At 43.2% G+C, this 14,682-nt stretch overlaps 1 protein-coding gene across 2 annotated transcripts in view; it reads right to left on the reverse strand.

The window, feature by feature from the left end:
• The window catches only part of DYNC1LI2 (dynein cytoplasmic 1 light intermediate chain 2), a 28,726-nt gene extending 14,249 nt beyond the window's left edge, over positions 1-14,477 (reverse strand). The window contains exons 1-4 of one of the 2 annotated variants that reach the window (XM_055818594.1): positions 14,190-14,477; positions 13,352-13,425; positions 12,835-12,951; positions 6,482-6,712 (exon numbers count right to left, since the gene is read on the reverse strand). In XM_055818594.1, coding sequence (XP_055674569.1) covers positions 6,482-6,712; positions 12,835-12,951; positions 13,352-13,425; positions 14,190-14,284 — 517 coding nt within the window. In that variant the 5' untranslated portion in view covers positions 14,285-14,477. The remainder of the gene's footprint in view (positions 1-6,481; positions 6,713-12,834; positions 12,952-13,351; positions 13,426-14,189) is intronic. The other variant, XM_055818592.1, reaches the window with a different exon arrangement.
• Between the last annotated feature and the right edge of the window lie 205 nt (positions 14,478-14,682).

The following is a 14,682-nucleotide window of genomic DNA, read 5'->3' on the forward strand; positions in this document are numbered from 1 at the left end:
ACTTCTAAATGTTATCTGAATAGACTCCGTTGTATTCTGGAAAACTACAATGGTGTCCAGAGGAAACTAGATGCTTTCTTCAGTGTTTTAATGTTATGGCAGTGACAGTACTCAGTGTTATTGGAATACTCACTAAATACTGAAGTGCCTAAGAAATAGTATTAATGCTATTCTGGAAGCACAGTGACCCCATGTACTCTATCAAAACTGGGCTGCAACTTACAGGTTTTGGGTTTTTTTCAGTATAAAAGCCATGGACCAGATAAACCTGCCCACGGGAGGTGTCTGCTCCCTGGCACAGCACTTCCCCAAGGCCCAGGGCCCTCCCTCACATGGCAATCCCACCTGAGGCCTCCTCCATCAGCCCTCCAGCAAGAGGCAAGCACAGCTCCGCGCTTTGCTCCCGTGGAGGAGTCTATTTCAGAAACAGTGGGAGGAGGCTGCCTGTGCGTACGGTAAGGAAAACTCTTCAGAAAAGATCCCAGTCTCCAGCACAGTCACAAAGAGAGTGTTGTTCAGTACATCCATCCATGTGACAGGGAAGGAACTGCAACCGTACTGCAGGGCATCTGATACTTCTGAGGCTTAGGAAGTCATAAAACCTCAGAAAAGTTTACAATACAAATCTTGCAAAATGGAGTCACTGTACCTTTTCAAAATAGGAACCATTCCTGCAATAGAACGGGCACATGGAAGGAAGATCAGAAAAACACTTCTGTTCAAAGCTGCGTAATATACAATTTTTATTTGAAATAGAAAATTGCGTGATTCTTGTGGAAAACAAGAGCTCTAGTCCAGAGAAACACTTAAAAAACCACATTAAATATAGACCACAAGACTTCCAATCACCAATTCAATGTATCCCAAGGAACTAAATAAAAACAATTTGAATGCAGTTGCTTTTAAACTTGGGGAGGCAGTGCCTTCTGGTGGAGAGGAAACAACAATGCTTTCAAAGAGATGCTTTCCGCCAGTACTGCTTCATACTCAGCAACTGGAAATGAAAATGCTATTATACATTCTGCACATTAAATATGCTTACTGACTCTCACAGAAACCAAGTTAAATCCAGAGCATTTAACTTGAAAAGGGTTTAAAAAAAAGTACTTATTTAATTACTCAAACTCTGCCTAGCTCAGGATAGAAAAAAAAAAAAAACCAAACAACCAAACTACTGAAGACAAGTGTATTACAGCAGTTAAGGGAACATCATTTACATCCACTACCATCATTCAAATAGGTCTCTCTTGACTTAATCAGATGTAAAAGAATATCTGACAATACTGTTCTCAATTTACTACAGCATTTTAATCAGACCATATTAGTTTCCTAGGTTTTGTTTGTATCAAAGCAGGAAAACAAAATAATTTTCTTTATTGAGATACCTGAAATAGTATAAACCCCCTCAAATCTGGGAAAGAAAAACCCCTCTTGAAAACAGTAAGACCGACAACATGATACCAATCATTATTCAAGATACCCCAAGATGAATAATAGCAAACACATCGTAGAAACTTCAGAAATCTGACGGCACATCCCTCACGAATTTCTGCTGAATGGGAATGAAGACCATAACCCCAGAGAGCTGAGATTCCCAACTCTCCCCCCTCCCCAAGCGTAAGCGGTACCAAACACCGTGGATCACAGACCAGCCATCACTGAGGCCATACCTCACTCTGGTTGATCCATGCATGGAGGGAGAAAAAAAACTTCACTGTGGAGATGGTGTCGTGGATTGTTAATAATGCATATTGTCTGGCATTAATCTCTGGCTAGAGGCTGAGAAATGCTACAGCAAACAGCTTTCCTTAACAAGGGCATCGCTGAACAGGTAACTACTAGAGTTACAAGAAGATGAAAGTTATACTACTGTGTCCAACAGCGATACACAATTGAAGCAGTTTAAGTGCTGTTAGTGATAGGCTCTTAAAACGCTTTTAAAGACTCTCATTCAACCCCCATTCCCAAGCCTTGTTACATCCAAGTAAACCTGTTTCACAAATGCTGCCAGACTACCTCTTACGAACAAACTGCAATCCAAGCAGCTAACAGAGAAGCTCACGTCAGTTAATACTTTTTCCTTACCTCCCGTATCTGTTTCTCACTTGAACTCCACTCTCAAACTTTTAATGGACAAAAAGTCCATTGCACATCCAAATGACTTGCACAAATCTTTTCCTCTCCCTTTTTGCTAGTGAGCTATGAATATTTTCTCCTCCACATAATTCATGTTAAGAAATCACATTCCATATGGTACGGGAAATTACTTTATTAAGAAGTAGGGGAAAACAACTTTGGTTTACGTTTTTTTGAACAGAAAATACAGATAAGATGATGCACATAAAACGGGAAGCCAAAAAAAAAAAAAAAGCCAGTTCATCTGACAAATCAATACTCTGCTACCTATCAATGCGCTCGAGCACTAGGAATGGCCTATTACATTTTAAAAATAATCACCAAGTGACGATGTGCTGTAAAAATCACACATCCACTACAGTGTGCTGATTTATCTATGAAACTCGTGGCTTATCTAGGTAAAGAGCCTTTTATTTAGGCTTTTGCATTTAATATAGCAAATGAATGCAAGTTTCCAGTGAACTATTTTGTTCTCACTATTTACACAAGCTACTGGAAGCTAACTGTAACAAGAACAGGTGTATCATTTGTGTCACAGGAGGAACTGACTCAAAGTACCACCAAGAACACAACCCACATTTATTCTTTAGTTTAATTTTCTACCAACAATAAAATCCTCAGTCTTGGAGTACTGTTTAACTGCAATATGGAAACAGCAGACAAACACTGCAACTTACTTAACTAGATAGATAACAAAACCACTGAACATCAGAACAAGAGAAACACAAACTTTTTCTGAGACAATCATTCCATATTTATATTCTACAAAGTTCCATAATCAATTCATGCTGCTTTTAACTTTTTTGTGCACCATCTTTACTGATCGTAAATTTTAGTCTCGTGAAAAGAATTTCTACAAAAAAGTTGTCTGGGCAAAGTAAGTGTTTCTTTTACCTCTTATCTTAAGAATTCTTTGAGCTGTATGTCAAACAAATTAAAAAAAAAGAAAAAAAAAAGCAGCTGAGAACGTGAAACTAATTCAGCTTGAAATAGGACACTACTAAAACTTTTCAGAAAAAATGTTACTGTGTTTCAAGCCTTTAGCTTCCAACGCTACAGAGGACATTAATATAACCACTTTACCAATATACCTCCTTTCTGCATTTCTTGACTCTTGGCAGTCTTCTTTTCTGCTCTGCTGTCATAAACGGGGAGGCAGAATTCAGATCTTCCCCAAAATAATTATTCAAATGTTATTATTTAAATAATACTTTATCATATTTGAGCCTGAATTAAATTAGAGTATTTGAACTGACATAACTTATTTGAATCCACACTAGCCAAGCTTTTAGCAAGGAACTTCCAGAGCAGCTCAAGCGATAGGACCAAGTACAAACAAACCATGCCCTTGGTATACTCTAAATAATTTAGTTTCTTTCAAGGCAGCCTGTTGCTTCCTTATGTGTGTCCTGCCTCCTCTTCTGGAAGCTCTTTAACAAAAGGCAAGGAAAGCTGCTCAATACCAGATGGAGCCTAGCGGCATCCACCCAGCACAGCCAAGAATCAGTATCTCAAATAGCAAACACAAGACAAAACGTTGGGTGGAGAAAGGCCACAAAAGCCTTGAAAGCAAAGACTTTCCAAGTTCCAATATTCAATTCCATTAAGAATGGTGAGCTAGCAAAAGGATTTCTGGAAACTGTTAAGAACTTGGTAATGAAGAAAGAATAAGGTAGGACCACTGTCAATAGATGCTAAAGGGATAATACTAGAAAACGTTTCCCCAGGGTCAACAAGAACTACTGGTTACTGGTGCTGAGTGTAATAGCTAGGGAGAGCACTGCGGACATCCAGCTTGGCCAGCTGTTATCTAGAAGGGTGCGTAGGGGAATATGGTTCTGCAAGCTGAAGTCAAGCATCGTATACATTCATGTGGCATTATGTTGCAGCAGGGCTTTACTGGAATGAATTTCACACTTCTCTTCACTCTGCACCCTGTTTCTACGTTTTGACTGCCTGGTTTGCATATGTGCTTTATTATCCCAGTTTTTTCAATCCAGGCTATTGCAACACAGTGATTCCTAGTTTTCTAAGTGGCAGCTTATCTCCAGAAGCATACGCAGCAGGATTTTCGAAAGAAAAACTTTGTTGGTGTAGCTTTATTGATGGACTGTAGCCACAAGGCATTATACAAGCACATGTACTTTATATTGCCTAAGCAGTTACAGTAATATAGCCACACTTATAACAGGAATTTCTTTTAGCACGATTTGCTGTTAAGAGAATTACAAGCTACGGTGGTCAAAGTTTTGAGCACCGACCTGGGCTTAGGGGCAGTCTACAAGAACTCAGAAGACAGGTATCTGAGATGACACAAAGATTATTATTACACAAAGAGGATATTATGAAGATGATTAGGGGCCTGGAATATCGCCCTATGAGGAAAGGCTGGGAGAGCTGAGCCTGTTTAGCCTGGAGAAAGGACTGAGAGGGGATCTAATCAATGCATACATGTAACTTCAGGGTGAGTGTCAAGAGAATGGGGCCAGGTTCTTTTCAGTGGTGCCCAGCGACAGGACAAGGGGTGACAAACTGCACCACGGGAAGTTCCAGCTGAACATGAGGAAGAACTTCTTTACCCTGAGGGTGACAGAGCCCTGGCACAGGCTGCCCAGGGAGGCTGTGGGGTCTCCTTCTCTGGAGACATTCAAAACCCACCTGGACACGACTCTGTGCAGCCTGCTGTAGGTGACCCTGCTTTAGCAGGGGGTTGGGCTAGATGATCTCCAGAGGTGCCTTCCAACCCTGACCGTTTTGTGATGCTGTGACACAAGTGTCCTACACAATGACAGAAAAGGAGCATGATGGAAGTTCGGGAGTGGAGACATGAGGGCCCCTCCCTGCTGTACCTGCACGCTGATACTGGCCCGAATTTCACCGCTCAGCCGTGGGATGGCAGCTGAGCCCTGCAGGCTGGGCGGCTCAAGTCTTCCTTTTCCCTCCACTCTTACTACAGCACTAGAGAAACTAGGAATTTCTACAATACTTTAATTTTGAAATCTTTTGAGACAATACTATTGGAATGTCTTCCAAGTTCCCAAACACGGTGCTAAAGCTTTGCCATAGCTGTAACAGGCTCCTCCACATTACATATATATATAATGTATATAATACACTCTTAGTGAAGGCTGAAAACACTTCTCTTTTCAAAAGTAAAATGCAAGTGCACGAACTCCGCGTTTATTTGGATTGCCATAAAACCTGCTGTGTCTCAGAAAAGTGTAAATTGGGTTACCTGCTGTATTTTGAGACTACAGCTGCCCTTCCATCTCCCAGAAAAATCTCACATACATAAAAGAATGCTTTTTCTCTTAAAAACTGTCAGATTCTAGGTGGTTTGGGTTTTTTTTAATATAACCTGGTGATCAAACCCAGGTGCCTTCAAACATTAAGTTTAAATTCTAGCTAGTAGGCTGTAGGTATAAGCCTTTTGGGAAAGTAATACTTAACATTCAGAAAGGATTATCAGCTATACAAATACGTCTGGATGTTCATAGGCCAAACTGACTCCGCTGCTCCCTAAGGTGAATCCAAGGAAGCTACTAGACAGTATGTGCAAGGTTTTAACACTCCAGCACAGCCAGCCACCAGCCCTGAACAAAAGCAGCAACCAGCCAGCATCAGGCTGAATCTACACTTCAGCTGAAAAAGAATATATGTTGCTAGGGTCTTCTCCACTGGAGGAATTTATTTTGGAGTCATTCAATACGAAAACAGAAAAAACTCTCAAGAAACATTAAAAACTATTTTCAGAAAGAAAAGCAGCTGCAGGAAACAATACTGCAGCAATGACTGCTTGCCAGTGCCAGATTCTTTCCTGCCATAGATATGCCAGGAAAAAAGGTTAATTTAGACAACATTGCTAAAGTCACAGGGTAGGAACGGCTGTAGTAGAGACAATTAAGATGTACCAGGATCACAGTCTAAGCCCCGTGAAAAACAGGGGCAAAAACCAGGACCTGCTGTTAAGACAAACACAGTACGAGAACGAGACCTGGCTTAGATACCACAGCAAAGCAGACAGCTCACTTTGTCATTATTTTTTAAAATGTGATTAATTTTTTTTTTTAAATTCGCCTTTTAAAAAATCAAACTATAAAAATATCAGTATTACAAGGGATTTAGACCATTAATTCACCTGATGTTTTGTTAGCACAGCAAAACTGGAAGAGTTGTTTTAAAGCCTAATGGAGTCTATTTGAATCAGAGTTGTAGTTACAACTTCTAAGTAATTCTTATCCAAACCATTCTCAAAACACTAATCTGAAGAAATACATTATTACAAAACAAGGTTGCAAGAGCTATGGAAGAAAAAAAAAATAAATATGGATGCACAAAGACTTACACTTCTGTTCCATGTCTCTCATCTCTTCTGGAGGAATTTTCATCTTATCAATATGTTCTTGCAAGACACTGGCCCATTTCTGTAAAGACTCCATAACAGTCCAAGGTCTAGACATATCTGCAACAAAGACTACAATGGTGTCTTGCAGGGATTCTGCAGAAACTGCAAACTTCAATAGCCCTTTATGGTATAAGTCTCCATCCAGAATCCAAACATTACAGCGAGTATGATCTGAAAGGAAAAGGTAGTTGTAACTCAAGAGATGCCAACTTTTTGCTTTGCAAGTCTACAAGTAAACAGATGAGTACGTTCGTGTCAAACGGAAGACCAAAGCTCAACCACCAGGAGATCTCGCCTGTTTATTTTTAAGGCAGGTGCGTGTGTAAATCCCTACATGACTCATTTCACAGGGTTTTTTTCTTGGTTCAGAATCTTATCATTTTAACAAGTAATTTCTGTTCTTTGGCTTTTACTAAGGAAGGCTGACACAACAGTTTTTAGATACTGCACAATCCTAAATTTGCAGAATACACGTGGCACATATGTAACACCAAATTCAAAAGAGGGGGGTTACAGCTGAGTCCAGCAGGGAAGTCCGAGTGTCCCTCAGACACATAAGCTGGTTTAAAATACTAAAGACATCTCACAACAGAAATAAGCTGCAAACAAGATACAAGCAATAAGCAGCTTAGGTTTCTAGCACAGGAGTAGGAGGAGCAAACACAGGATAAGACCTACAACCTAACAAACTTTAAAGCTGTGCTACCTGCTCTTAATTCACACTGATTTAACGTTGGCTCCTACTTGCAGGCTCCTTACAGAATGAGTACTGGACAAATGATTTGGTATTGTAGTTTTTGTGTTTCTCTCCACACACACACCCCTCCCCGCCAGTGTTCTGATAGCAACTGGACATTTTTTGTTGAAATGCGAGGCAGGAGGGGGGAAATCAGCTGGGACAGACAGCTGGCATGAGTTTTACCCCAAATGTGAACTTCGACAAGAATCGAAGAAACGGAAAATGGAGCATCATCCAGGAATCATGTATCAGGTACTCTGAACAACCAACTCTGTCCCTCCCACCCCAAAAAAATTATTAAAAAGAAAATAATTACATTATCCTCAGAACTTCTTCCTGAAAAGGAACAACTCCATTTGTTTCTATCTTCCAGAGTCTTCCCAGTACCTCTTCTAAAGTATTCCCTATTCTACTACAGCTGTCCAGAGGGAACTGTGGCTCTCCATAGGTATTACAGACAAGGTACATGAATTCTGAAGTACATGGATCAGCAAACCAATCCCTGCGGAGTCCAGATTTACAAAACGGCTACTGAGCTTCGTAATTACTCTGCCTCACTATGTTTCCCTGCCCCGTGCTCCAAATCTTTTAACTTCACAAAATAAATCCAGTTGCTGTGGCTATTGTAACTTTACTCTAGGGAAGAATCCAAAAAACTGGCTCTAGAAAAAGGCACAAACTTGACCAGGGAAGTTGGAAGGAGAAGAAAGTATCCCTTCTAATCTGGTCCTGGATAAAATTACCGAACAGCCAAGTTACTGACAGATTACATCAAGATGCTATACGTGGGCAGTCTTCACTTAGCATTTCTTACGCTCCTACTTAAGTACTGTTAGGCTGTCAGAAGACATTCAAACATCAGTCACCACACAAATAGGCCAACAGTTACGCTTTTAGCTTCTCAGATCTATCCTTTGCAGCAAAGTTACAATAATTCTTTATGTAAGAAATGCATCTTTGCATATTTGTCAATTGTTTCTGCCCTCCCTTCTCCCCACTTCAGGAAACTGCCTCACTGATAGCACACAGGATTCTTACAGCACTAGATGTAAAATCTAAAGCGTTCAGAAGGCCTCTAAGGACACGGAAAGTCTGGTAAAAGTTTGGAAAAACACAATGTAATGTGAACACATTTACACGTTTACTATTACACAACAGTAAATGAAACATCTATGCTGCACCCTTATTCCCTGCATTCCAGAAACATCCTTTGTACATTCCCAAAAGCAGAAATCTACCAGTGAATAAAAACCCTGTGAGCGTTCTACGAGTTAAGGTCACTAACAGACATTATAATACCCTGTCTATGCACAAGTTTCTCTTTGAAGAAAATATGCAAGTTAAAAACCTAAGTCTATCTATAATCTATGAAAGTTTAGAACTCTCAGCAGCAGTTTCATAGATACTCCTGGGTGAGTGCTTTGATTGCAGAAAAGAATTTTACACCTTAGCAAGTAACAAAAAATAATAAATATCCTAATTCACTCCTTCTAAGTCATCTTTTTAAGCCAGTATGTAGAAGTTACAAAGGTTTTGTTTGCTGAAAACCTTTGTCCTACTTAAGGATTTTGTTTCTGCTTAACATCTAGAATACAGACTGAAACCAGAATCGAGGTGGAACTAGAATGCAGTTGGAACTATCACTCAAATGAAATGAATCTGCTAGCAACAGTGGAAGTCTAGCACTCACATTAAAATATACTTCTAAAAAAAGATAACATTGTATGAAAATTAAAGGGTTTGCTCCTTTCTTACAGTAAAGAGGTATGGCTCGTGATTTACATTTGCTACAAATATAAAACACGCTTAAAAAATACAGTACTGGCTGTTCACAATTTGGCAAGGACTTGATGGCAAATTCAACTTTGTCAGCACCATGCCAAGCTCCTCATTAGTCATATGACATGAATGTTAACTGGGCCTTTCGTAGTGGCTATGACATGAGACACCAAAACAGAGCAAACAATTACAACAGCCTGTTGGACAAGCAGGTGCTACTTACTAAAGACTATTACAGTATCTGATAAAACTACATTTCTAAATCCCGTCAATATTTCCTTATCTCTTTAGCCATGAAAAAAGGTTTTCCAGCTTTGATGGATGTTACTGCAGATGGTTGATTCCGCGAACTGCAACTACATCTCCTGCATCTATTCAAAAGGTATCAGAGGTAATTAGATATCCCTTGTCCAAGCTGTGAAGAGAAGGAAAACCGGGGAAAATATTTTTCAAGAGAAGTACTTTAAAGATATTAACAAAAAGACAATTTTCCCATTAGAAACCAGTGTACCAGCAGCACTTGGCTCAACCTGGAATAACCAGTTCAACTGGAATATGCATATGATATGACTGGGGCCAGTCCAAACCTGAGGCACAAAACCAAGACTGCTTGATTCTGTTACAAGTAAAAACACAACAACAGACTGGCTCTTCTTCGCTGGCACATTTGGCAGAGTCAGGACAACTGTACTGCATCTGTAATGTGAGGCAGTTCAGCTGAAAGTTCTCTGTGGTCTCTATAATTGCCAGCTAACCCATACAGTACCACTACAAAACCAGTCCATGCAGTTTGTCTCATTGGCTTGTTCCCTCTGCACCACCACTGCCAGAGACTCTGAAAGCTACTCCAGAAACATGTACCCTTTAAGAAACTTATGCAGAGCCTCTCTTCTACCTCCTACGAATTAAGATTCTCAGCTCTCAAAAGCAGACTAACCAGCACAGACACAAAACATCTGCTCATCACAAAGGCAAGCAAAAAATTAAAACTGTCCACACTCCCTGAGAAACCCCACTAACAGAGGGCTCTCGGGCCTGAGCTCCAAGGTCGTTTAATATAGTGAGTTAACTTTACAGCTAGTGCTATAAGTACTTTCATCCAGATGAACTACGGTGTTACATATGCAGAAGCCACCATATGCTCCAAGGATACTGTACCCAAGGCTAATGATCTAGGAGAACGCGCTCTCTCTCTCAGGATTGCTTCTCAGGCATCCCCAAACCTCTTCTTGAAAAAACACCTTAACCTAGGCAGAATTTGGGATAGTACCCTAGGAAGGAGATTTTTCAGGTAGGGATTCAGTAGCAGACCTAAGCTGTCCCAAGACCTAGGGACCAATGTACTGCACGCTACATAATTACCAATGCAATGGTGATTTGTATCTTGCCATCCAAGCTAGGTACCAGCCACTGCCAAGAAACAAGCAGATGACAGTGAAAACCAAAAAGTTAGTGGGCACCTGTATTAGCCGCAGGGGTCCTTCAAAAAAAGAGATGCTTTCTATGCATTTCTTTAACTTCCCTACAAAAAAAAAAAAAAAAAAAGAATAATTTAACCAGTGACCTAATCTTTAGGGGAAAAAACAGAAGTAACTGTAAACTAAGATATGCATGTAGCTATCTAGAGTCATTCTACTTAATATGTAGGAGAGGCCAGATTCAAATATCCCTTAAGGAGGAAGGGGAGGGGCGAAATGGGATAAGAAGCAACATAAAACCATTTTCCTTAAGATTTTTGAAGGGAGGTGGGAGGCAGATAATGACTTGGCACTATGACCAAAATACTTCTCCTGGAAGGAATAAACTTTTCCGAAATGAAGAGGAAAAAGGCAAAGAGAGCAAAGAAATCTTCTAGCACCTGGGAAAGAAGTTGAAAAGATCTTCTCACTCTGCTACAGAGTTTCAGTTACCACTGCTGATTTGAGGCCCCTGGAAATCCTTGTGGTTTGCTGGTCCTGAATAGGCTGGGGTGTAATGAAAAGCAGATACCTTCAAAAATGAACATGTGATCATAAGCTCCCAAATGCCCATCTGGAGCTTCTTTATGGCTTCCAAGAACTGTGGGTCAACTATAAAGGCTTTGTTCCCAAATCTGTATCTGAGCATACACACATCTAAAGCACACAGAGTTTAAAGAAACAAACTCAAACCTGTCCTAGAGAAGGAAGAGTGTTATCTCTGCCTGCTGGGAGGTCCTGACCCACTTTGCTATTTATTTTGCTTGCTGATGACACTAATGAGACAGAAAGGAAAGAGGCGTGTATTATTAGATCCTAACACATCCATTAAGGGATGCATGAAGACCTGAATTCCACAGCTGAGCCTGGTAGGCAAAAAGGTCTCTTTTTCTCCTGCCAGCGCTGCCTAGGTTCTTATGACAGGCTTCTTCTAATCACCTCAAATACTTACCACTTCCAGATTCGCAGGACCAGCCCCAAAATATTTCCAAAGCAGGGACATACTTAAGGCTTGATAGATAGAACCAGGGAAAATAGCACACCGAACATTTTTCTGCTTGTAACGCCATCTCCTTTGATGTTGCAAGAAGCCTGATGTCGCAGGCTGTCTTCACACTGCTAATCATAGGGTTTTTCTTCCCCTGAAGTATTTATGCAGTACTGAAGACGACCGTGCATGGTGAGAAAGAACTCACACCAAGAACCTCAAGAAGCCAAGAATGGCTCAGCACTTAAAATTACAGCACAACAAATTTTTAGGTACTGCAAGATTAGGTGGCCACTGAGGACACAGGCAATGTACTCATCTTTTGACTGCACCTAACTTAGTATCCAAAGACAGTTTACTACCATGTGTGCACAGGACCCATCTCCATAACAACCAGTCACATATGGTACTTAATCACTCGTGCAAGCCTTCAGTACATTTCCATTTCCAAAATACCATTATAAGACCTTCCTAGTTCATTCGTTTACAGGAACACAGATGAACCACCACCACTGCTTCCCCATTCTGAACACAAAACTCAGAAATAAGTAAAAAATGGGGAATGACAGTCTTCTTATTTGTGAAGACGGAAACTAACACAAAGAGGTCCAGCAGTTTATGCAAAATGAGACAAGCAGAGGCAGATTTAGGAGCAAGCATAACGAACTCACTCCTCATCTCTTCCTGTCCCTATCCTAAAAACCAGAGTCTTCCGATCATTAGACCTGCTTTTAAACAGTCTCCTGTCATCATCCCTCTCCCATACAGTAGAGAAGAGCAATCATCAACAGCAACAAAGAAAAAGACAAGGGCAAAGAGACAAGCTCCAACTTGCAAAAAGGAAATAGTAATGCTGACTTTAAGTTCTGTTCTTTGCTCATCCAATTCTAACAAAACACCTCAGATACAGTTAACCAAAATTCCACGCACAGCCCCCCCTAAAACCCCACACCTAGAAATCCATACCGCAAATTAAATTCTCACGGATGTATCATTTACTTTTATGGCTCTCAAGCAGTCACACCAAATGACAACGTATCTGCCAGCAATACACCGTCAGCAAATGTATCTACCCTAAAAGTAAATGGATCCTGACAGCCGCTCAAATGTACTTTTTCTCATACACAGGTCAAGCTGTAAGAAGGGCAAGAGAGAGAATGTACACTGAACGCAAAATACATTTCACTTCTAAGAAATTGATATAGCCTCTAAAATATACGGAGCAAGCTACTTGGGCGTAATCCAAAGCACACTGACAAAACCACAGTTATTAAAAAAGCATGTTGGTTACTTAATTACAGTAAAGAGATTACATATAAAATGAACTTACCATCCCTGTCTTCATCGTGAATATTTAGATACAAGTATTCCAGCCCTCTTCCTTTCTTGCCATGCTCTGCTCCCTGTATTTTAGCCATAAGTGTGGTTTTACCTGAACCATCATCACCTGCCAGTAAGTTTTTACAGAAAAAAGAGAGACTTTCAGAATTAATTTTAACTTTGTAGAAAAGATTTTTCAAAGCACATTTAAGCAATGAGAAGTACCTCCTACATTTTTTTAGACCATATTTATTTGTTTTCTTCCAGCTAAACCCAAGGGCTTATGAGAATGATGCACTTAATTATTCTCTATTACATTCCATTTGTTTAAATATACATTATAAATCTAACAGCACAAACCAAAAAGAAAGTAAATCTATCAGCCTGAAGACAATAATACTGTAGATCGTATAACATAACCTAATACTGATACGTCAGTTTGTGCACATCGTTGTTTTAAACACTCTTTGCTCCTAAAAAAGAAAAATAAACCACCAACCACCCAGCTGCTTGCATATGTTACTTACCAAAAACCAGAATATTCTTGCCTGACGGCAATTTAGATCTTGACCGGGTAGAAACTTCGCTCAGTATGGAGGACCTAGGAAAAGAGCATCCATCGCTGTGGCCGGGCGGCCCCGCACACGCACAGCCCAGGCGCGGCCCGGCTGACAGCACCCATGAGCTCAGCACATCTGCACGGGCCAGCCCAGCTACAACCTTCTGTTTACAAACTAGCTATGATGCTACGGGTAGATCTTTAAGTTCACTGTGGAAGGCCAAGGGCACGCCGCCTTTTTGAGGAAAGGCCCGGTAATTCCCAAACACGTGCGGTACCATTCCCTGTGCTTCTCCCTGGGAAGAGGTCACGTTACTGGGAAGCACCACTTCTCCGCTGATGACTAACCCTGCCACAAACCATTACTGTACTTCACCATTTCCCCTGCCGCGATGTTTTTAAAAGCGTTCTCTGAGATAAGCGACGGCAAACCAAGCGCTGCAGCCCACCCTCTGGGGCGCCCCACATCTGCTCTCCCGCGCCCTCGCAGCACTGCCGGCCCCCGCACGCCCCCCGGGCCGGGCAGGCCCGCGTTCCCCCCCGGCCGCCAGGCAGCCGGCCCCGCCGCGGGCAGGGACACGCCGCGGCGCCGCCCGCCGCTGCTGTCACCGGGGCCCGAGCGCGGCCCCGCCGACGCCCACCGCTACCCCGGCCCGGTGCGGGGCCCGGGCCCGCCGCAGGAGCGCCGGGGCGGCTGGCGGCGCAGGGAGACCCCCGCCGTGACAGGCGCCCGACGCCCCGCAGCAGCCGCTCGCCGCCGCCCGGGTGCCGCGGCCAGGGGGGCTCCGCCCGGCGCGGCCGCTCACCAGAGGTTCTGCCCCTCCTCCTCCTCGCTGGGGAGCTCGGCACCGCCGGGCCCGTCCGGCCCCAGCAGCTTCTTCTCCACCAGCACCGGCGCCATCTTGCCAACTGCAGCCACAAAGAGTGACCTCACCCGGGCCCGCCGAGGACCCCGCTCCTCCCTCGCCCCGGCTCGGCGGCCTCGCCGCCCCGCGCCGCCGGCCCCGCCGCGCCCTGCCGCCGCCCGCCGCCCCTCGCCGCCCCCCGCCGCCCCCCGCCGCCGCGGACGCGCCGCTTTCCGATCAGGCGGTACCCGGGCAGCCCCGGCAGCGCCCCCCGCCCTGGGCGGTGCCTCCCACCGCGAGTGGGGCCGCCCCCGCCGGCGCCCCCTGGTGTCGGCCGCTGCGCTCCCCGCCCTGGGCGCTGCGAGCAGCGGGGCGCTGCCCGGCCCCGGCCCCGGCCCCGGCCCCGCTCCGGCGGCAGCGAGCGGGCGGCACGGCGCTGCTGCTGCCCCGGCTG

Source organism: Falco peregrinus, chromosome 14 (assembly GCF_023634155.1).
Source record: "Falco peregrinus isolate bFalPer1 chromosome 14, bFalPer1.pri, whole genome shotgun sequence".
Taxonomy (NCBI): domain Eukaryota; kingdom Metazoa; phylum Chordata; class Aves; order Falconiformes; family Falconidae; genus Falco; species Falco peregrinus.